The 24,578-nt window shown below is 37.9% G+C and overlaps 2 protein-coding genes across 2 annotated transcripts; one reads left to right on the forward strand and one right to left on the reverse strand.

Annotated features, from left to right (window-relative positions):
* Positions 1-5,419: 5,419 nt before the first annotated feature.
* Positions 5,420-8,932, reverse strand: LOC103342651 (RHOMBOID-like protein 12, mitochondrial). Its single transcript, XM_089050648.1, has 8 exons — positions 8,431-8,932; positions 7,465-7,594; positions 7,138-7,257; positions 6,825-6,935; positions 6,691-6,732; positions 6,261-6,356; positions 6,134-6,175; positions 5,420-5,665 (listed from the first exon to the last, which is right to left on the reverse strand). Exons 1-8 carry the CDS (start codon positions 8,643-8,645, stop codon positions 5,585-5,587), a joined length of 837 nt encoding a protein of 278 aa, XP_088906774.1. The 5' UTR covers positions 8,646-8,932; the 3' UTR covers positions 5,420-5,584.
* Positions 8,933-23,052: 14,120 nt separating this feature from the next.
* LOC148917740 (uncharacterized) lies at positions 23,053-23,601 on the forward strand. Its single transcript, XM_089050396.1, has one exon. It carries the CDS (start codon positions 23,053-23,055, stop codon positions 23,599-23,601), a length of 549 nt encoding a protein of 182 aa, XP_088906522.1.
* The last annotated feature ends 977 nt before the right edge of the window (positions 23,602-24,578 follow it).

The raw sequence follows: 24,578 nt of genomic DNA on the forward strand, positions 1-24,578 counted from the left end.
TAAGCTGCCCTAGGAGAGCTTTTGGTTTAATTAATGATATCACTCAATCTCAATGAGTATGCGCCTATTTGTACTACAAACAGTACAATTATACAATGTTGCTGTATTTCGTTTAGGGAAATGCTAGCAACCTTCTCTCAAATTTTTGCTTTTGGACCTTAGAACCAATTAGTCATTGGTCTAGTGGTACCTCTCTTTTAAGTATTGAAAGAGATCTCAACTTCGTATCTTCCGTCTCCTATCTGTTTTTTTTTAAAATTTTATTTATTTATTTTGTTTTGCTTTAAAAAGAAGTACTACCCTCATGTTTAATTGATGATAGCTACTAATAATTAGCCAAACTTTAGCTACAGTTTGCCCTCCTTACTAGGTTTAGGTTAGCGGAAAATATGAATTTATTAGATTAGGTAACGTAGAACACGTAGCTTGAGAGGTGGATGAATTTTGTGCCTAATACCTTGTTGAAGTTGGAGTATTCAACTTAAAATTAATTAACTTCCAAAATTTCACATATTGCAATCTAAGACTTTTGTCTTGTGTATAACTTTATAGTCGCCACAATAGCTTTACCAACTTAATCTTGATTTGATTTCCATGGCAAAAACAATTATGTTGACTATTACGATCATAGATACACTCATCGAGGGGATATTAGTCTGTGGCATTTTCGACATTTTAAGATCGTTACATGATATTAAATAGCCATACAGCTCTCAGTTTAATGACATTTCTCTTCACAATATTGTAATATATCTCATCTGAAAGGAAATGAAGAGTAAGTGGACCGAGTGAATTGATTAAGAGAAAACAAGGAGTGTAAAAGTATGAACCAATGAGAAAGTGAGATTTGAGAATTGCAATAGTAGCCATATAACTATTCAATCTATTATTTAAATCCGTTAAGGAGAATAAGGGGCATATTTGACATTTTATTATTGAGCTTAACGATGGAATTCTCTTAAAAAGGCCCCTCAACTCCAAGGAGACATAATTTTTCAATTTAATTTCCGTTTGAGCCACGCTCTCGTGAACTCGAGCCTTGTGTCATGGATCAAAATAAAATTCCACCACTAGCCTCTAAATACGAGAGCCACTATACTTCAAAAATTCTGTTACTAAAAGGGCATAATGATCAAAGAAGACCACACAAGAATTCAACTAAATAAATGAAAATTCGAGTCTGTCGTTACAATAAAGGTAAAACGAGTTTGAATTTAATTAAAACTCTATCTTTAATATTTTATTTTTATTTTTATATAAGCGATATTCTATTTTAAGCCCATGTCAGCAGAGTGGGCTGCAGAGGGGAATTCTATTTTAAGTTTTGATATGAGTTCATAATTTCATTAATTATGGTAGGCGATTTTTAGTTGAGAGCTCAAGTTGGCTCGATGGACTATCGTAAAGAGTTCCAGGTTCCATTTTTTTGATTTTCCAGAACTAGGCCCCAAAAACTCCAAAATGATATGAAGACCTTAGGGAGCTGGAGATCATTGAGTCATTTAGGTATCAATTGCGGGAGATGTTTGCTTTAGTGATTAGGATTAAGTTCAGCTTGAGAAGTTGTGGTGTGGGAGCTAAGAACTCACACCCAATTTGTAGGGGCTTAGGGCTCCTCTATGTCACAAACCCTAAGCAGATTATCATCATGGATTCTTCCAATTCAACCAAAAGTCTCTCCTCCTTGCTTTTGTAAGCACTTTCCCCCATTAATAAACCTTCTCACTCAACCAAAATTGTTAATGAGGGCTCATATTCCAACAAAACCAGCAATAAATCAAAAAAACCAAGTAAATAAATAACCCTGCAACTAGCCATCATGATTCATATATGGAGCAGTCCTAGAAAAGGACAATGGCAGAGAAAAGAAGCAGATGATTAATTCACATCACCCTTCCTGTTCTATACATCATCTGTAGAAAAAGTGAAAGCCACAAATCAGGCTCGTGATCCGAGATGGTTTAAATGTCCCACTGTTATATTCTGTGTCCCTCTGCGTGTCTCTGAAGGAGAGCTAGAAGAAAGAGAGCAAATAGATTGTCGGAATGCAATTAAGTATTCATGAGGTGGCAGAATCTGCCAAAGTTGTTTTTGCCTCTCTTCTATGGCAACCACACAGCTTTCATTTTTAGCCCGCGTTTACTTGCACTCTAAATTTACTGCAACCTGCGGAAGCTATAACCAAAAACAAGAAAAAAAAAATTACAAGAAAAATTTACAGAGCTATAGGCAGTTACTTTCCTTTATGAAAGGTTTACTGGCATTTGTATACGCTCTAAAACTGCTTCCTTCTCTCTTCCTTTTGAATTTTTCTGATGATTTGCAGTTGGTTATAGCTAGAAACCCTAAAGACAGTGAAGTATGCTCTACAGATTGAACCCTAGCTCTAAAGGCTACAAACATTTCAGTTCTTCAAAGAAAAAAAAAAGGTACACTAGAAGGAAAGAGTTAAAAGTAAAGAGTATAGCCGCAAAAGTTGATCAACTTGATTTCCTAGTTATGGACCATCAGCAGCAATTTCCAAATGGTTATTTTGATGAGTTTGAGACCTTTTTTATTACCCAACTCCACAGAACACAGAGATCAGAAGCTAGCTAGACAAAAATGTGATGTAATTTCAGTTCCATTAATATTAGTACCAATATTAATGGAGCATAACAAAAGACTTTGGTGGTGTCCTGATTGGGCCCATATTTACGAGGAGTGTAACTTTGCAGTAATCGATTGGTCAATTTTTACATAAGTGATATTAGGGGAGGAGGGATTCAAACACGCATGACCTCGGATACTGAGCTACAAGCTTTTGGCTCGATTGGTCAATTTGACATGCTTTCAAGTTACAATGAAAATCTACCAGAAAAAAAGAAAAATTACAATGAAAATGGGAATTGTTTGCCCAAAATTGCCTCAAATGAGATGGCTGAGCAAAGGAAGGACCATAATTTCAAGTTTAGAGGGAGAAAAAAAAAAGCCAAAAGATAATTTTACTCCATGCAGTTTATTAGGGTTTACAACATCGTACCTATATGTAGTTAAAAAGGTCCAATCATACTAGGGTACATTATATGGCCCCGCTGAAAGAGCCAGGTTAGAGGATGCCACATCTTATATTGATTTTGAGCAAACCCTCATACTAAGAAGGCCAAATACAAGACACAGAGACAGAGAAGAACACAAATGTTTTTACAAACAATGTCAAGATGCAAAACATAAAACACAACTATTGCAAGACAACGAAACCAACAAGTACCTTGCTGATGACAAAACGGCGTCAGCATTTTATTGACAACAGTTAAGATTTTGGGCATGATTAGTGCTATCGAATGTAAATTAGATGGGTGTGTTTGCATGTGCTTTTAAATTAGAGGCTCGAAATTAATTGAAAACCCTATGAAACTACATGGATGGACGACTACAAATGTCTTTTGACATTGAAGGATCTTGTTTATTGATTGGTATATAGGATTCCACAACTCACATGTCGATGTTGTCACAATCGGCATCAATGTGGGTGTTGTTGTACATGGATATGAATTGATTGCGCATGGCAAGAAAGCATTTAAACGGTGACCCACTTACACAATGACACTGCCTTCCAATTTCGAAAGACACGCAGATAAAAAAGACAAACCTTAGCTGTCTCTAAGATATATGTATAATCACATGAATTTTAGAATATGACTAGGGTTTGCAACAAAAAGCATTTTATTTGCTCTCAAGCCAGCAATTGCAAAGCGTATGTAGAATTAGCTGCAATCTATCTAATTCTAAATTCGTATATGGCTACATACATCTACTTTTGGTTTCATCTGTGGTTTCAATTCTAGTAATTTAACCCATATAATTTGATATCCATACAATTTCGTGACAGGATAATCATGTGTCTCTCGTGTTGAGGGTATTTTCTATTATGTGCAGAATGTTTGGATAGAATTGAATTGAACGTCTCTTTAAATTGCAATGAATATCAAACTATATAAGTCAAATCACTAAAATGAAAACTACAAAAATTAACATCTAAAATTCGACAAATTACGACCAATAGTAATAACTTTCAGGCTTAGTATTGAGAAAACATATTCATAACATATGCCAGGGTAAAACTTCATCGAAAAGAATGAGAGCTTGTCCTATCAAAGGGGGAAAAAACCAAAATGAAAAAAGATTTCCCATTAACATCTAAGGGATTTGAGAGCTTTGTGGTCATACCAATCATGCTATTGGTGGGTCCAAAAGATTATACTTTCTTTAACGATGACTAGGACTTAGCAAGTGGTGTAAGAAGGGTATCAGTGTCAAGACCCTCAACCATGAATTCGGTTTATCTGGTTTTCCAACATTAATTTATGGCACCCCGGACCCTGTTGGCACAAGTCTCTCTTTTCGGGTTGAAGGGTTATAAGAGTCATAATCAAGGAACAGTTGAGTTAAACACAAGTTGTGGAAAAAAAAAATTACAAGAACAATACATGGACAGAAATTTCTAGTTTATAAATTCGGTAGGTTAACGCTAGGCATTCTCTTTCGGGTACAATTTGTTTTCAATTTCCTTCAAGTTAGTATTGTAGAAGAATTTCAAGCTCAAATCTACCCATTAGTACTCTAGCCAATTATAAAGAAGGACGGATCTAAAAAATTTCAAACAAGTTGGCTATAAATTTACTTTTTCCTTTGTTACGTGTAGATGGCTCATTACATTTTCTTGAGAGCTATTCGGATGAAGTAGGTCAATTTTTTTCTGGAGTAGGGCGGCAAATTTCTAATGAGTGGGGTGAACAAAAATTAACAAACTGCACTAGGTTGTAGCCCTCCCTAGTCTAACAGTGATTTCGTCCTTGTTTTATTAGTAGCTAGGCAAGTACGTACGAGCTTTTTTTATTTTTTATTTTTTTATTTTATTTTATTTTTAAAAAAATATTTATATTATTTAGACATAAATACCTTAGTTGATAGATATCCTTATCAAAATTTATTTTCCTCTATGATAGCGAAATTTAAGATGAAAGCAATTCATCTGGAAATTGAAAAGTGATAATTTTCTTTCTTCACCTATCTCTGTCGTCTAGAGCTGTATCTGCTGTCATGGTGCCTCAAGCAAACAATGACTACAAGACAGAGACTGGACTTCAACACAAAATATATACCTTGACCTTTCATCACGCACAAGTTGCTCCACTGGATCTCAGACTCCCCATTTTCTTGTTTCTAACTTTCTATTTGCCCTGTCCTTGTGAATTGTATTGGATGGATTTGTTTGTAGCGAGTAATTTCTCAGCAGAATGGGGCCCTGTCCACAAGCATATGGGCCCATAGAAATGGATTTGGGCCTCCAATTTTGTTTAAAAAACAGAACAGCAGTGAAAATTTGAGGAGGGCATCCAATGTAGCTGGATTAATAACTTTGGTCTGAGATAAGGGATGATCTGGTAGTTTAAATCGGGAGAAAAACTAGCTGCAAGGCACTGACTAATAGTTAACATGCTGGACTATCTTTAAAAAATAAAATAAAAAATACAAGCAATATTTGGGGAACAAGACCATCTTAGTTTCCAAGTGTTCTATATGTAATCCGTCGTTACGAAATTTAGAATCGAAGTCGTGTCCAGGCAATGGCTGCAACTGCAGCACCTCCCAATTGTGTAGCCCCTGAGATTTGTTCGTCTCCCTGCAGTAACAAAATAATGTTACCACTAAATTTACTAGAAAATCACAATGACATTGGTTTGATGGCGACAATTCTAGAGTTCAAAATAATAAAGGTAGAAGAATGAGACAGTTTTGTCCTCTGCCTGGCACAGGGTTCCAACTCTAGGTTACCTCACTTGAAGGATAATACGTGCAGAAAATAAAAGCAAGCACAAACAAGGTTGATTGGTTGAAAACCTTTGTATGATGATAACCAAACTCAAAAGACTAATCCCACACCAGAAAGGCCTTGCTTCTGTAATTGTTGGGCTAAAAGGTTTAATAAGAGCCCCATTTTTCGGGAGGCTTTGTGTGGTCGCACAGCACACATACCCTATGGGCCGAGCCTGTGTGCGTTCCCCATTTTCAAGGCCACACTTGAATGAACACAGAAACACAAAGAAATGTGGGAAAACAGGAAGATAGCCAAGGAAGATTACCAACATACCAGTATTATCCTCAAGATATCTTTCCCAATTAGAAAGATCCCCTGAAATGGAACAAAGAGAGGTAAGTTTTCAAGGATTTGCTTAATAGCCTCAACCATTTAACCCAACATATAGAAGCAAACTTACCAGGAACAACTGTTTTGAGAATCTCGGAGTAGAGATGGATTTTGGGAAGAGGAATATGTCAAGCAAAATGATAGCATTAACTGCCCCGCCTGCGCCCTACATACCACAAACAGAAGCTATAGTGAAATGAATTAAAGTTTAACAACTTTTCCTTCCAGAATATAACAACTAAACTAAGTAAGCTTGCTTGTCAACTGTAGTCAAACAATCCATGAAAAAATGAAGCTTTCGTGTCCATGTGTGAATTTCTTATACCCATTTATTAACTTAGCATTATGCATGGCACGTTTTTATAAATAAATAAAAAGGAGCTAATCTGGCATTATAAAAGTCTCAAAAATCAAGGCTGTGTGTGGTGACACCACTTGCACCACCCCAGGACCGGCCCTAAGTAAGGACCACAGCATGTAAAGAGTTTCTGAAATCATACCAGTCCCAGCTTGTTTGGGTCTTTGTTCTCCTCTCGCCGGCCCTACAAACAGTTGATTATGATGAAAAATACTCAAGAGACGTGTATATATTCGCAGTAGATTATCCTTGAACATAAGCTGAGTATCATTTTACCATCGATGACACAGCCAGGTAGGTTTTGTGCACCAAGAAAAAGACCGAGCCACCAAGAGCCCCAGCTAGATACAATCCCAGCAAAAATTGAGGCCCAAAAATTCTTTCAATCTGGTCAGTGCACCAAAAAATAGAGAAAGATATAATAAAAACTGATTGAATATATGACTTCATATAAAATCATAGAAGAGATCAAATTCAATATATATTGTCCAACTAAAAGATATGTCAAAATAAAATTTAATACCTCACAGTACCAAAAGAAAACTATTAGGAAAAAAAAAAAAAAAAGCTTCTGAGAAAATCAGCTTACATGCGCCCCAAACACATATAGTCCAATCATGTTATGAATGAAATGATCAGTGCCGATATGACTGAAGGCAGAAGTTATCAATGTGTGAAGACGTCCACTTCTGACATTGATTAATGCATTCTGGTTAGAGAAAATCAACGAGTTAGGAAATTGATCAGTGAAAAGCGAAAAAAACAGCTAGTCGACATTTTGCTTCCTTGACTCTTTTTTCTTTAGTTTAGGGTTACTTAAATTCTCTTATTTCTCAACAAGAGAGAGAGAGAGAGAGAGAGAGAGCAATGAAGACAAGTTGACAACACTTAGCCAATTCAAAACTGAGGAACTCACAATAAAATTCTTCGCCATGAAGCCAGTATCCGCAATCTTCCATAACAAAAACACAGCAGCATTAGCTATAATCAATCCCAAAACCACGTCAGTGTCCTCACCCTCTGATGACCTTCGGAGCCATGATCTCCTGCGAAGAGGAGGAAACTAGGTTTTACTGACAGAAAATAATTAACTTGCATACAATGAGACAGGAAACTTGGGGTGCATAGGATAGGAGCATACAAAGTGGATCCTGGGTTTCTACTTTATCTTGTCCATATGTTTTCCTTCAAGTGGAGAAAATGAGCACATGTCCTCAAGTAACGTAAAATCTCTTCTATCGACCAAAAAAAAGTTACATCTCTCTAATCTCACAAACAGAAACCTTTATTATATGTTCTATAACCCAAATATTATAAAGACAATTTTTATTACAAGCGATAGTCTAAAGGTAATTTTTCACATACGAAGGCATTATGCCCCGATCTATTCCGCCTACTCATGTTATGACAACTAGTACTTTGCACAATAAAATTTGTTCTTCATTTCCTAAATAACAATTAACAAAAGTCATTCTTTAAATGTTACTGTAATAGTAGGACTGCATTTTGCTATTATGCGGGCAGAAGAAGTTTGCAAAATAAAATGGCAAGAGCTTTTGCGATGAAGAAAAGCAAGCGATGGGCACGTAAATAGAAATATTTGTACGGTCCGCCAATCACAATTGGATACGTGTCGTCCTTTTCTGTCCCAACCAATCACATTTGGTCAAATCAAAATCAACCGTGCAGATACGCCAAACGGAAATTTCAAACGTTCGATCCAGGAATTCCACGATAATGAAAGGAAAAGAAAAAAAAAAACAGATAAAACATTGTGGAGAATTCATTCTTCTAGGGAGTTCGTTATTGAATTCACTAGCTTTTCCTTCATTTTCTTAACCAAACAGATAACTTCGACAATGAACAGAAACAAAACCATTACCCGACACTCCGAGGAGAAGTAAACTTTGGGTTGAACTTGAACTTAGAACTCTGTCTCGAAAATTGGACTCTGAGAAAGCCAAGCCTGAAATCTGAAAGACTCTTGCTTGAGGCTCTCAAAAGGGTATTTGAGAAACCCACCAAAACTGCAGTTTGAGTAATGGGTTGGAGAGCAACCCATGAATCTTTTGTGTGAGAGTGTGCTGCAACCTCCATGAATGAGGAAGACGGTGAAGCCGGTGTGCGGGGAAGGAGCTAAAGAAGTAGTTTTGGGTTTGGGTTTGGGGTGGTTTGGTGAGAGAAACCGATTTGTGTGGTTGAAAGTGGAAGATTGAAGAAGTAGTGGTGGTGGTGGTGGACGAGTTTGAGAGCTTTTTGGGGAAGTTTGAGGCCAGTTTCAAAGAAACGAGCCTCTGCATTTTTGATATTTTTATGAAAGCGCTCTTTGGTGGGTTCTTAGAGAAGGTACCCTCAGTCCCTCACCACCTGAGATCAATGGAAATGTGAAAAGGATGAAGAAAAATTAGTTTTTATATAAAAAATCCCAAAATTTACTTTTTACTTGTGACTTGGCTTATTTTTTCGAAATGCCTCCTGTGCTTTGTAACGTTTATCTCAGTTTGACCCCTGAACTTTAAAATGATCACATCTTCCCTCCTGAACTCTTGTTTGAGAGCCATTTTCTCTCATTCCATTAATTTGATCAGAAAAAACTGTTAAACTTGCTGACGTGAGGTGATATTGGTATTTGGTAATTTTCACTATTAAAAATTCCGAAATTCAGATTAAATAAAAAATATGGGTTTGTGCTAAAATAGTTCTTTTTTCACAACTTTTATTCTATAATAGTTCTTGCTCCGTATAGTGTTTCTTTGATGTCCCTATAATGTCTCTTTAAGAAAGGGAGTTATTTATAAAGGGAGTGCGGAAAAGAATTGGGGATGGAGATTCTACGTTGGTTTATAGGGATCCTTGGATTCCTAGACCACATTCATTTAAAACTATTAAGCCTAAATTCTCTGGATCCTAATACAAAGGTAAAGGATTTTATTAATCCTTTAGGCCAGTGGGACACCAATTTACTGATGTTGTGTTTTATTGAAGATGACCTGCAAGTTATTATCTCTATTCCACTTGGCTACCAACACCATAAGCAATTGGGTTAATACCATAGTTCAGTCACTCCCAAGTTGTGTTGAAAGTTTTATTTAGGCTTATTTTTTAAATGCCCCCTGTTCTTTGTAATTTGTCTTAGTTTGCCCTTTAAACTTTAAAATGACCCATATATCCTCTATGAACTTTTATTTCGTGAGACATGTTATCCAATTCCATTAATTTCATACGAAAAATTGTTAATTTGCCGATGTGATTGGGTATTTTGATAATTTTCACAATAAAAACTCCAAAATTCAAATTTAAATATAAAAAATACTGAAATCTTTTCCAAATGTTTAAAAATTCGGATGTTTTTAAATCTGGCCAATTTAAGCATTCTCTTAAGTTGACTGTCTAGTTAGACATTAACTAATGACATATCCACTGCATGCCCAATCTCTAAAAATTTAAAAAATATTTAATCAATAATATAAAATAACATTAAAACAAATAAAAATTCTTCTTTTTTTTTTAAATTTTATTTTAAACATACCCAGATTAGAGGGTCGTGACGGCCCATCCATTCCCAAGGCCTTAGCCCATATGGAGAGGGGTTGGGTCATTAAGTTGGAGTTTGCTTTTTTGCCCTTGATTGGGTTATCTCTAATCCTCTATCATCTTTTGGCCGCCATGACGATTCTCCTTCTCCCAACAAAGCCGTTGAGGCTTCCCGCTTATCACTTTCTTCTCTGATTCCTAATGAGTTGCTTTCTTTTGGGTTTTCATTTTTAGGCATCTGGATAGTTTTATTTTAAAAAGTTTTATTTATTTATTTTTATGTTATTTTATATAATTCATATAAATTTTTTTATTTTTACTGATTGAGTGTGGGGTGGGTCCCACATGGATACATCATCAGTTAATCTTTGACCAGACGATCAACTTAACAAAAGGCTTAAATTGGTTATATTTGAAAGTCATGGTGTGTAAATTGAAGAAATTGAAACCTATTAGCCCATATTTAAAATGATCCCAAAAATCTAAGGGGTGTTTTGTCATAAGCCCATAAATTTAGGAATGCAAAAGATTATGATTCAATTGGTATGGACGATCCTTTCATCTCAATTGGTATTTTGAAAGAAAGAACATTTGAATTCAAGTATTTAGGGAGAAATTGGATGAAGGAAAGAAGAGACAAAGAATGAGGAGAGAGAGAGAAGAGAGAATATAGAGGACATATAATTTTAGTTCTTTTTATAGTGAAATTGGGTAAATAGCCTTTTTTTCACAACTTCTATTCTATAAGGACAACAAAGAGACACTATAGAGACAACAAAGAGACGCTGCCCTATACAGAGGAAGTAGCTCTTCCTTTATCAGCAACTAGAAACTCTAGGGACAACAAAGAAACATACGAAGCAGCTCTTCCTTTATCAACAACTAGAAACTCAGTTTGAGGAATGTACCTCACGTTGAGAACTCTATGAACTTGGGAAGAAGGATTTTTTAGCAATTAGTGCTTGATATCTAAATGCCTGAATCCAAGGCTTCAAAATTCTCTTGGAGAGCAAATATGATCCCATTTAAGCCAACTGATTGTTAGATATATGCCCTAGAAGCCAATATAAAATAGTTAATTCTAAGGAAATAATATATAATAATCAAAGGGGTAAGAACGTTGCTTTAGATACATAACGTACACAAAGTAACAAGTCCATGGATTAAGATATAAATAGAAAGTGGTCTAAAGAAGTTAGATGCACGAGACATTTCATACATATAAATATCGTATCCTAAAATGTTCCTGGTTATAGGATCACCAATTGGACAATTGTAACCCACAAAAACTGGTACACATTATGTCTGCTCAATTGGGAGGATGACTAGTCTCAAGACATTCATGTAGAGACACTGAGAAAGATGTGTAGGTGCTCTATAGAAGATGGAGTCCACTGAACGCGATCAACTCTAGAATTCTTGTATGGAAGTCTTACTCACAAGTGTCAAACAAAGAATTCTAAGTAGTGATAATGCAAATTAATCCTTAGACCTAAGACATCACCGTTGTCTTGTGTATATGTTGTTTCTCTTCGAGAGCATTATACAGTATTCTCAGCATGTACGCAGAGATAGGTGAATGTACAACAAAGAATCTCTGCTCTTAGTAAGAAGAGAGAATACTCTAAACATATGATTCGTGAATCTTTGGCCATTGTATTGGATAGAAATTGAAACAAGAACGTTTGCAATTTTATCAAATTGAATTATATGATCTAGAGATGTCATATTAGAGATTTTGACACAAGTTTATCATATCCCGAGAATATGACATAAAATATTGAATTAGAGAAAGATCGAATTGCATTTTAATCACAAACTGACTAGGTTCTCTAAATGAATTATTTTTAGCTTGAGTAGCCATGACATATTGATAGGTGTCACTCATGTCTTGTGGAAGCCCTGTAAGGACTAATTATAATTAGCCTTCGCCAATAGGGAGAATTTTATGGAGGGATACAATTCACACTTGATTCAGAGTGAATCATTCATACCCATTGCCTCAGTAATTAGAACCTATAAGATCGCACACCGAAAAGGAATCAATTGGGAAATTATAAAGAGAATGAATGATTTTGTGACTTGGTCAAAGTTAATGTGAAAGTCAAAGGTCAAACAATTGACCCAACACTTGACATGGTTAACTAAGGATGACCGGGACCAACACTTGTTAGACAAGTGAGTGATTGAATTAGTCAAGTCACTAGAGTAATTAAATTGATTAGATTAATTTTATTATTCAATTAGAGTTATGAAACTTTAATTAAAGGTCTCATATGACTTGGAAATTCAAAAGGGATTTGACCATATGAACTTAGGCACATATGTGACACATTATAGGATTTAATGTGTTGGACCAAGATAGCAAAAGATGACACACAAAAAGGGGAGGGGGGGTGTGTGGCTACACTAGGGTTTGGGGGCATTTTTGTCACTCTTGTATTTATCCTATAAGTTTATAGCTATGGAATCCTATCTCCTAGGATTTTCAAGTTGGTGAAATTGGAAGAGAGAAAACATCAAGCTCTCTCTCCGTAACCCCTTCAATCTATCACATCAAGTGAGGGTGCTAGCACCACTCTTCACTTGTAGTCTACTCATTCTCTTATCCCATTCAATCCTTGGTGAAGATAGAGCGTTTGGGAGGCACATATCTTTGTACCCATTTGAAGAGCTACAAGGTGGAGAATCAACATCAAAGGGAGAGCCAACAACAAAGGGACTACTCCCTCTACTTGAACACCATTCCTGGTTTCAAGATTCGCTCCAAGGGTATGAACATCTTATCTTTCTCTCAAATAGGATTTAGAGAGTCTTTGGTGCACACTTTCATAGACTTACATGAGACTTGCATGAATCCCTAGTTTATTTAATGCTTCCACTCTTACTTTGATTTCATATTAGATATGGCTTGCTAGGTGATTTATACTCTCAAAGTTTGGTTGTAGATTTTTTAGAAATCTCTACATAACACCATTCCCACAATATTCCCTTCACTGATGTCCCTAGCTTTTGCAGCATTACTTCCCCAAGAAGATGCGACAATAGAATTAAGCTCTTTACAATCATTGCATAGTTTGGCCTAGATTGAGCAATCACTACAAAAAAAGTGGCAACAGTCACCATTATTCAGTGACATTTGGTGACGTTTGTTGGGTGAAATGTCCCCAAATAATGGTGACTGTTGCCACTTTTTTTTTTGGTAGTGAATGATTTTTATGAGAATTGAAGAGACCTATAATCACGCCAACAACAATTCAAAGAATCATGCTATATCTTCTCCTCAGCGTATTACCATTGTTTAAATGATAATTTTCATTAAATAAGAGAAGATGGCTGCACACATGGAAATTCCTATAAAATAAGATAACATCAATATTCCAGCTATGGAGCACATGTTCAAATGGAATTACAGTTCTTTGCCTACAGGATATTTCAGTTAAAGTGTTTGTGTCAAACATTGAAGCCAAGGAGTGATTATTCATTTAATCTTGAACTCTTCAAAATTAAGGGCCTATAAAAGAACCATGAAGAGACCAGCCACCAAAAAGAAAAAGAAGGCAAAGAGGAGAATAGCCGTAGGAAAGAAAAGGAGGAGAAAGGAAAACAGTCACAGGAAGGAAAAATTAGCAAGCACACTTTAGAAAGGGAAGAGCCATTTCAAGGTAAAAATATTAGTTTCATGGCACAATTTTTTGGTTTTTGCTCAAGACTTCAGGCTTCATTCAACTCAAGGGCTCCTGGCTATGATGGTTTCTATCATCATAAAAAGAACCAAGAATCTCTCAAAGGGATAGCTCTACTCAAGTACTTCCGAGGATACGATCTGCACCCAGTTTGTTTGATCAATCCATAGAGATTCTTGGTTATGATGATTTCAATCATCATATACAAAGTTAAGAATCTCTCCAAGGCTTGGCTCAGCTCAAATAATTCTAGCAGTTTGTTTGATCAATCCATGGAGATTCTTGGCAATGATGATTTCAATCATCATAAACAATGTTAAGAATATCTCCAAGGCTTGGCTCCGCTCAAATAATTCCAGCAGTTTGTTTGATCAATCCACAGAGATTCTTGGCTATGATGATTTCAATCATCATAAACAAAGTTAAGAATCTCTCCAAGGCTTGGCTCCGCTCAAATAATTCCAGCTATGTTTGTTTGATCAGTCCACAGTGATTCTTGGCTATGATGATTTCAATCATCATAAACAAAGTTAAGAATCTCTTTGATGCTTGGCTCCGTTAAAATAATTCCATCGATGTTTTCAGTCCACGACCAACAGGGAAGATTGTCTTCCATGATGATTTCAATCATCATATTTCCAACAGGCAACTTCGGTCAAATGCTTCCAAATGCAAGGAGCCAGCAGAGAAAGAGATAATGGAGCAAAGGGAAAATGGTGGGTTTGCTTGTTGTGTTTTGTTTGCAAAGAAGCAAAACAAAGAGTAGCTGAAAAAAAATGAAAGGGGTTTGTGTCGCACAGCCCTCCCTCCCTCTGTTGGTCTGCTTTGATTGAAAAAAGGAGTAAGGAAGAAGAGAGAACGGAGTAAAAAATGGTGGTTGACTTTGTTCTTGTGTTTTGTTTGCAAAGAGACAAAATAAGGAGCAAAGTAGTAAAAAAAAAAAGGTAATGAAATAAAAAAAAGAGGGTTGGGTCGCACAGCCCCTCCTTATCTTGAATCAAAATTCATGGTAAGCTTTGACTGAAAGAATAAGTAAAGTAAAAGCTTTCAATATGGAAGAAGATAAAGCATGTACTCAATCTGGATTTGTCTTTACGAAGCAAGAAGACAAACTGCTCCTGAAGCTTTCAATGTGGCCTACAGAAAGCACTTCTTTAATCTGTACATGCAAAAGATAAGACAAAAAGTCAGAGACATGGCGATAAACAAAAGAAAAAAAGAAGAAGAAGAAAATGAAGATTATGAGTGTGGGTTACCACGTGAAACCTCATCTCAGAAGGGGAAGAAACAATCTGTTTCTTCTTTTGATGATGTAGCAGGCAGCTTGTGAAGGTGTACGAACTAGTCTGGAACAACAACAAAATATCGAGCGCTTTGGTTTTAATTGCTGGTGCTCTCAATTTGTGTTGCACGTATACCCTTTTTAAAAGAAATTCTTGTGGTCTAGTCCTATTCGGAAAAGGCCCTTTTCTTCTTGTGATTCTTGTCTTCAAATTCAACAAGGAACAATATGGCCTATCCATACTTCACTAGGAGAAGGATTTCTATCCTTGGGTGTCTTGATCAAATTAAAAGGCATTTACTTTTGGCACCAAGCCGAAAAGAACGAAATATCATTTTTTATTTGTGATAACAAAGATCCACCAGCAAGAAAAAGGCTAGTTCCCTTTGCTGACTTATGGCGGTCAAGAAATGCTACTCGTCATATGGGGTGGAGGCAAGACTCAGGACAACCAACTTGTTCAAACCATTGATGTTGCTATAGCAATTGAAACAAAGGGGTGGCTAATATGATTCCCAAGTCTTTATGGCCTCCAAGACAAGAATTGAAGTTGAAGACAAATATTTAAAAAAAAAAAAACAAAGATTTCTTCGTGGTGGAAAAATTTGCCACATGAAGGAATGAAGACAATATTATTGTACAGGGAGCTTGAGGCTCCAGAAGACAATATTCCTTGTGGTGAAAAAATCTCCCACCACGTGAGGCTCCAGAAGGGAAAAACAATATGGTTTTGTTGTTTGATACCAAAGTGAAGTTTCTCACGACCCAATGATCTAATGTCAAAATGGATATCAAGACACAATGGGTTCATCTCATATCTCAAGACCTGATGTCTCCAAAACTTGCATCTCAAGATTCAGTGGTATTAAATGGGCTCATTCCATTATCTCCAGCCCAACAGACTTATCGATTAAAAAATCCAGTTGGTGAACAGTTGGTGCAAAGTCTCAAGTCCACAAATTATGGAATAATGGGCTTAAATTCTAAAATGCCAATTAATTCCCAAATCAACAAATTGAAGCCCAAGTGGTACAAAACTACATCAAAGGCCCAAGTGGTACAAACCCATGCAAATTAAATCAAATTTCTGAAACTACATCGGTTTGATCCCATCAGGGGTACGTAGGCAGTCTAACATCCCAATAGACGCAACCGCAACCAAATTTAAATCCCTGGTTTATCTTAACCAAATTTTGCCAAAACACTTTCCCAAGTGCAATTTCCAATTTTTTGGAAAAATTAATGGGATAATTAAAATTACTCATTATTTTTCTCAGACATTGACAACAAGAAAAGTGGTACAAAACCATCCAATTTTCAGGGGTCATCTACCCATGCAAATTTCATTGAGATTAAATTCAAATCTCTCAAACAAAAATTCTCAATTAGTGGGCCACACTTACCCATTAATTCCCAAATTTTGAACTACGTTAGTTTGATCCCTTTGAAAGGGTACGTAGGCAATCTAGAGATTCAATCTAGATGCAACCCACCAAAACTCAATTCCATATCGAATCCCTGATTTATTAAGCTAAATTCACTCAAACACTTCTCAATACAATTCAAATCAAATTTCCCTCCACAACGAGTCATTTACTCATTGAGATTCTTTGAACTACAAGTGGCTTGATTCCTGCAAGGGGTATGTAGGCACCTTGAGGTTTGACTTAGGGGCAGCCGCAAAATCAAACACACATTCTGTTTCTTTATGATGGAATCAAAGGATGGTCCCTCGAAGCAATGGATTGTAATTAAGAGACACTATATCTCGAATGGGTCGAACCTAAAATAATAAAACCCCATTAATTAATTACTGGTGGTGAAATTATGTTGGGAGGATCACATTTTTCCTTCAAAATAATTTTTGGCACGCCCTGTGGGATCCATTTAACTTTTCATCTCCAATTATAAAGTAACTAATATTTTTATTAATTTGTGTTTGCCACAGGTTAACAAAACCAAATACGATGCACCAAAAGTTACAATTTTCTACCACACGATTGAAACTACCAAGAATGCGTGCACCAAACGAGTGGGGTTCAAAAAGACTTTCATTCTTGGTGAGAGCCTCATCAAGCGCGCTGTTCCAAAGCCCATTTAGAGGGTCAAGCCTTAGGTCACTCCTAAGGTCGTCAAGACCCAATTGAAGAAAACACCATCCAAGAACGCTCTCCTAAATGCAAGAAAGAGGGTTGCACGTGCTTTAAGAAAGAAAGAAGCAAATAAGGAGTCTATTGAGGCAATTTTAGCCCAGCTTTCTAGGACAAGCCCAATGGTGGCTAAAGGCAAGAACACCTCAAGCACCCTGGTTGTGCCGGCTCCCAAGAGGACAAATGCTACCCGATTTGTCCAAATCATGATTGGATCAATCCCGGTCAACCTATATCCTACAGATTATGTTCTGATGACTTCCACCAATGAAACTAGTGGGGAAGGTCAAAAGGACGACTCTGTGAAGAACGTCGAGGTCCAAGGGGCAGAACCTCCGCCAAGCCCTAGAGCCCATGTTGTGGAATCCACATTACAAGAGTTTTACCCATGTTCTCCTAAGGGTAAAAGCAAAGCCATCGTCATGAAAAAGAAGGTGGTGAACATACCTCATCCACAAAGGAAGCTCGTGAAAAAAGGTGAAGACAACTGATGCTTCAAGGGATCAAGTTCTCACATCACATAGAGCAGTCCCGATACCTCAAGATCAGTCGAGGTCCTACATGGGTCCATTGACTCGTTCTAAATCCTGAGACATGATGGGAATGATTATTCCTGAGTTATCCACTCTAAACCCAACCCGCAAGGGTCCCTGTCACACTCACTGAGTTTTTACCAGTGGAATTCTTCTCGAGTGAATATGAAGTTGAGGAAGAAATCATTCAATGCAACATGGTTTCTGTAGAGGAATATGAGGTCAACATAGAGGTTGATGAGATTAACCTCCGCTCCGGTCGAAGCATCCTATCTGCTGATAAAGCGCAACAAAATGAGGAAGTTGATCCCTCTAAAACCAAGAAGAAGTCGAAGGAGAAAAAATTAAGGTCTTCTTGTCAGAAAAAACTGTTGCAGGGGAAGCTCCACCGTCCTCTTCAAAAGCAAAAGATCCTAAGCCCGATACCGGTAAAACAAAGGAGTCGTCCCAATCACATGCACTTAAGTATGATATTTGGGCTCATCTTAAGTGCATCCCCGCTTCTTTAAGTGTCTATGACATTCTACAAATGTCGAGAGAGCTTAGGGAAGCACTTGTAATGGCTTTAATGAGCCCGGATTTGTACAAGTCATGTTTCAAATCAACAGATGTCCACACAACTAAAACCTCAAAGTTTTGTGCATCGTGTATGGCGGCAATTACCTTTGGTGAAGATGACTTTCTACTTGGGTCCAAATCTCATAATCGACCTCTTTATGTCACTGGCGAAGTTGGAGGCACGACAATTAGTCGAATCTTGTTAGATTGTGGTTCAGCTGTGAATCTTATCCCTTTAAAGACGCTCCATGCTGACTATTCAAGGGTTCAATCAACTTGGGCAAAAATCCATGGGTTCTATTGCACTACAAATGGAAATAGGGGACCTATATTCAGACGCTCTATTCCACGCCAATGGCTCTATACATATCACGTAGTCCCTTCTACACTTGACCAGTGCTTCAAATACTTGGTGGATGGGGAAGTCAAGAGCGTTTCAGCCGACATGGACCCATTTAGAGGTGAAGAGGTAAATTACTCTGATGCAAAGTTTTAAGGTCCACCTGGTCTTTCATTTACACAGCCATTAAAGGTTGATAAGGAGAATGAGGGAGCGACTGCAGAAATAAGAAAATCATAGAAGGCAGAAGTGCCCAAACCCTCAAAAATAATTCGAGTGCAACTAACACATCGCGGTGCATCGTCCTTAAAAGGTGAAAAAGTCCCAAAGGCTCCCAAACCAAAGATAATCATCAAGACTTCAAAAAAGAAGCCTAGTGAAAGGGAAACAGGGTCCTTGAAACAAACAATCGGGTCATTGATGACAACAAGTTACACTCGTCCCTGCGAAAGATCAATTAGTCTATCCCAAGGGGCAATTTGGTCATTTCGACCACTTTTGGCAAAAATGATGGCTCGAATAAACGTGTAGTTGTTCACAAAAAAGCATTATTGCCAGAAGCAACATCTGCTCCATTAAAGATAAAAGTTAAAGGCCATAAAGCAAAGAAAAGCAATGTTGGCCTTACAGTTCAAAATGAGATTGGCATGCTCAAAGTGTCTCTTTGAAGGCCACAACCAGAAACTTTAAAGCCCGAAGTGCTCACTACTATCGAACAAGCTATGTTTAGAGAAGATGAGGTGAATACAAGGCCACTTCGCATCTCTGTGTTCAAACGCCTAGAGGGCAAACAACCACCTCGCATCTCAGTCTTTCAACGCTTGGAGAGCCCTTCCAATTTTCAACAAGAGAAAGTCCATAATAAGAGGAAATGGAAGGTTAAGAATCAAGATAAATCCGTGTTTAAAACAGTCAAAAGGATGAAAATAAAGGATGACCATGCCTAAGTCAACTGCACCTCTTTCAAATAAACAGTGGGTCAAGACAATAGGCCTCCAAATAGTGAGGAATTCGTTGACATAGTCCAACCAGCTACACCACAAATGATGGAGGGAGGTCAAGCCACGATTAATGATCTCCAAGAAATTAATCTTGGTACAGCTGACAGTCCTAAACCCATCTTTGTTAGTGCTTCGCTGACACCGCAAGAGTTAGAAGAATACACACAACTTTTGCAAGAGTACCGAGATGTATTTGCATGGGGTTATCAAGACATGCCAAGTTTAGACCCAAACGTTGCAGTTCACAAACTTGGGATACCTAATGAGACTCGATGGGTGAAGCAAGCTCCACGCCGTTTACGGCCAGAGCTAACATTCCAAATAGAAATAGAGATTGACAAGTGTTGAGACCAAAAAAATTTACGGTTGGGCCCGAATAAATTATCAGGCCCAAAATGACATTCTAGTAAAAAGAAGCGTAAAATGAAATACACAAAAACCCACCATATGAGAGTTACAATTCACGTGCCATGCTAAATAAATAATTCATGCTAGGAATTGAGATAAAGTATACCGGCTCTACAAGCCCATGCCGAAATTAAACATCACAGTTCTTCCCAAGGACGATAAATTAAAACATGCCAAGCAACATGCCATGCCAAGCACAAAATCGTTATCTCACGCCCAACATGCAACAAGCCTAAGTGGGCGCCCAAGCCACTCAAATGCTCAGGGCTTGCTTGAGTGTGTTGTGGTGTGAATGATAATAAATCAACATGCGTCCCATTGATGGGCTGAGAAATGGAAAGTCTCGGGTTGCTGGGGAGCCTCGGGACTCAAGCCTATTTCTTAGGCCCAAACATGTGGGTGAGCATAAGGGAAAAGAAATAGCCCAAATAGCTTATTGACTCAAAAGCCCAATGTTTAATAAAATAGCCCACTTATTTAATAAACCCCTTGGCCCATGCAAAACTTCACAATAAGCCACAAAAACCTTAGCCCCTTGCTAGAAAAATGGAAGCCACGTAGAGAAGGTTAGAGGGTTCATTGAACAAAGCTGCTGGAGGTTCCAGCACATGAGGGGAGCAAGTTCCAAGCAAGAAACATTCAAGGAACCAAAGAATATTAGCTTGCGAGCTGCCAGAAGCACCCTTTGAATCAGCATGTATATCCACTTCCTTTCCTTCATCAGATCTAGCTAAGGAAGGAAAAAGGAAAGAAGAAGAAAAATAGCTAAGAATGGACCCTCCGACTGGAACAACTGCGGGAAAGGGGGCCTTGAGCTCCCAAAGTTCCTAATTTTGTGCCAATAGACAGAGGAAATTTCACTAAGATAGGAAAAACCAAGGGAGGAGAAGAGAAAGGAGGAGAAAAGCTTAGCCAAAATGGGTAGAAACCATTAGGGTTTCTTGGGAAGGGATGATTTCCAGCAGCTATAACATGAGGCCTCATTTACCTAACAAAGGACAACTTAGGAATTAGGGAGCAAGCTTTCTCTCTAACTTGCAAAAACCCAGCAATCTCGTGCACTATTCACCTTATTCTCCATTCTCCTATGGCATACAGAATATCTATCGAGCTGCCGGAAGAGCATCGTTTCTTATTTCTCTCTTCTTAGCCAAATCTCCTATAAACCTTCTTCTTTCTCACATTAACACTTCCCTTTTTCCCCTAAGAAAGCCTAAATCCCCCTTCAGTGCTAAACTCATGTTGGTTTTGCTTCCATGCCACATGCCTCTCATGCCAAGCTCAAAAGTTTATCTGTAAGCATGCACAAATTACCTGTAAGTTGCTATTGTTTCGGCTAGTGTAAAGGTAACCAAAATACTTCCTGAGGTTTTGTTGCCCTTTCGAGGTATTTTTGGGGCTTAATTTTCAAACTCAAACAAAGGGGACAATTTCATCAGTTTGCCCTTTAAGGCAGCCTAGCCCATTTACAACTGCCATAAGAAAAAGTCCCTTACAACAAGCTTATTGCTGCTGGTTTTATCCGAGAGGTCCAATATCCGACCTGGTTGTCTAATATTGTCCCAATCCTCAAAAAAATTGGGGCACTACATATATGTGTGGACTATAGAGACATCAATGATGCATGCCCAAAAGATGAGTTTCCACTCCCAATTACAGAATTATTGGTAGACGCAACAACCGGTTTTGGTGCTCTATCGTTTATGGATGGATTCTCAAGTTACAACCAAACAAAAATGGCTCTAGAGGATCAAGAGAAAACTGCCTTCCACACTCCAAAAGGAATATACTACAACATTGTGATGCCTTTTGGGTTAAAAAATGTAGGGGCGACTTACCAAAGAGCCATGACGGTAATTTTCAATGACATGCTTCACAATACCATTGAGTGCTATGTTGATGATTTGGTTGTCAAAACCAAAAAACGATAACATCATTTGAGTGACTTAAAACGAGTTTTTGATAGACTCCAAAAGCACCAGTTGAAAATGAACCCTGAATATGTGCATTTGGGGTAACTTCTGGCAAATTCCTTGGCTTTATCGTCCGACATCGTGGAATTGAAATTGATCTCTCAAAAATCAAGGCAATCCATGAAATGCCTCTCCCTCGAAATTTAAGAGAGCTACAAGGGCTGCAAGGAAGACTAGCTTATATACGACGTTTCATCTCAAATCTCTCTAGAAGGTGTCAACCATTCTAGAGGCTAATGAAGAAGAATGTTCCATTTGCATGGGATCAAGCATGCCAAAATACTTTGGAAAGAATTAAACAATACCTATTGAATCTGCCAGTTCTAATAGTGCCAATTAAAGGGAAGCCTTTAATCCTATACATTGTAGCATTAGAACGCTCGTTGGGTGCATTGCTCGCCCAACACAACGAGGATGGAAAGGAGAATGCAGTATATTACTTGAGTAGAACTCTCGTAAGGGCATAACAAAATTACACCCCCACCAAAAAGGTCTGCCTCGCTTTGGTGTTTGCTGTCTAGAAACTACAACACTACATCCTCTCTCATAAAGTCATTTTGATTTCCAAGGCAGATCCACTCTGATATTTAATGTCCAAGCTTGTGCTCTCTGGGCGAATAGCCAAGTGGTCGCTTCTCCTCTCTGAGTTTGAGATAAATTTTGTGCCACAAAAGGCAATCAAAGGGCAAGCTCTGGTTGATTTCTTGGCTGCTCATCTTACTCCCGACAACATGGAGTTACCTAATGATTTGCCCGACGAAGAGATGTTCACAACAGAGGCACTTACATGGCAGTTATATTTTGATGGGGCAGCAAGAGGAAAAGAGCTGGGGCAGGATTAATGTTCATCATGCCGTCTGGGGGCTTAATCCCATACTCGTTCTCTCTACTAGCTCTGTGTTCAAATAATGTGGCAGAATATGAGGCACTTATCATTGACCTTGAAATTTCTCTTGAGATGCATATTGATTGTTTGCAAGCATAAGGTGATTCACAGTTAGTTGTCAGACAATTGAATGGCCAATACGCTGTCAGAAATATGACTCTCGTCCCATACCATGAAAGGGCAAAATATCTCATGTCACAGTTTCAAGACATTCATGTCAGTCACATCCTGAGGTCGAAAAATGATAAAGCTGATGGGCTATCTAATTTGGTTGCATCGCTAACACTACCTAATGAAAGGGATATTCAAATCACTGTTGGGGAACGTCATTTACTGCCCCCAGCTATAGAAAGAATTGAAGAAGTTGTTGATTCAAACGTCATTACAGCTTCCGAATATGAGGAAGAACCAGATGATCTCGAGTGGCATCATCCCATAATCGAGTATCTCCAACATGGCAAATTGCCAAATGATTCAAGGAAAAAGGCTGAAGTTCAACGCAGAGCCACCCGATTTTTGTATTTAAATGACACATTGTACAAAAGATCATTTGATGGTATGTTGTTGAGGTGTCTATCGAAACAAGATGCAACTAAAGCCCTTCATGATACTCATGCTGGTACTTGCGGTGCTTATCAAGTTGGTCCAAAACTTTCAAACCAACTGAAAAGATTGGGTTATTACTCGCCAACAATGGTCTGAGACTCAATGAAATTTGCAGTCGCATGTAAAGATTGCCAGTTACATGGAGATTTTATATACCAGCCACCCCAACAATTACATCCGACAACTTTGTCTTGGCCATTTAAAGCTGGGGATTAGATGTTATTGGCATGATAAAGCCTAAGTCATCACGTCAACATCAGTACATCTTAGCCGCAACCGATTACTTCTCTAAATGGGTTGAAGCAATTCTTTTAAAGGAGGTACGAGCAGACGATATTACAAACTTCATAAGGAATCATATCATCTACCGTTATGGGGTTTCATCGAAGATAATATCCGACAATGCATTGTATTTCAAGTGCAGTCTATGACCAAGTTGTGTGAGAAGTATAGGTTTCAACACTCATTTTCTGTGAGTTATAATCCGTCATCAAACGGTCAAGCTGAAGCTTTCAATAAGATACTGTGCAACATCCTAAAGAAGACGGTCTCAAGAAATAAAAGAGACTGGCATGAGCGCCTCCCTGAAGCATTATGGGCTTATAAGAAGACCATACGCAATTCAACAAGATGTACACCCTATAATTTGGTGTTTGGCGTCAAGCCTGTTCTACCATTAGAAGTCCAATTGCCATCGTTAAGGGTAGCTTTTTAGCTGACAAACCTCGATGAAAATGCAAATGTGAGACTGGCAGAGCTTGAAGCTCTCGATGAGAAAAGACAGGCAGCTCAACAAAGGCTCGAAATATGATCACAGTGAGCTAGTAGGTTTATAGGTGATTTGGAGGAAGAAATTCTATCAAAGATGTCTTGCATTTCCTCAGCAATGAACCTTCGCCTACGTGGAGCCACACTTGGACCAAGAATGCAGTGAATGAAGTTCTTCACATAAGGTGAAGAGGGCAGTCGTCTTCAATAATATCATCTGTCTCATTTGGTTTATTGCTCACATCAGGAGCACCAATTGCATCATTTGGATCATTGCTCACTTCTTGAGCATCGTCTGCTTTACT

The sequence above is a fragment of the Prunus mume genome, linkage group LG4 (assembly GCF_029339155.1).
Source record: "Prunus mume cultivar Tortuosa linkage group LG4, ASM2933915v1, whole genome shotgun sequence".
NCBI lineage: Eukaryota > Viridiplantae > Streptophyta > Magnoliopsida > Rosales > Rosaceae > Prunus > Prunus mume.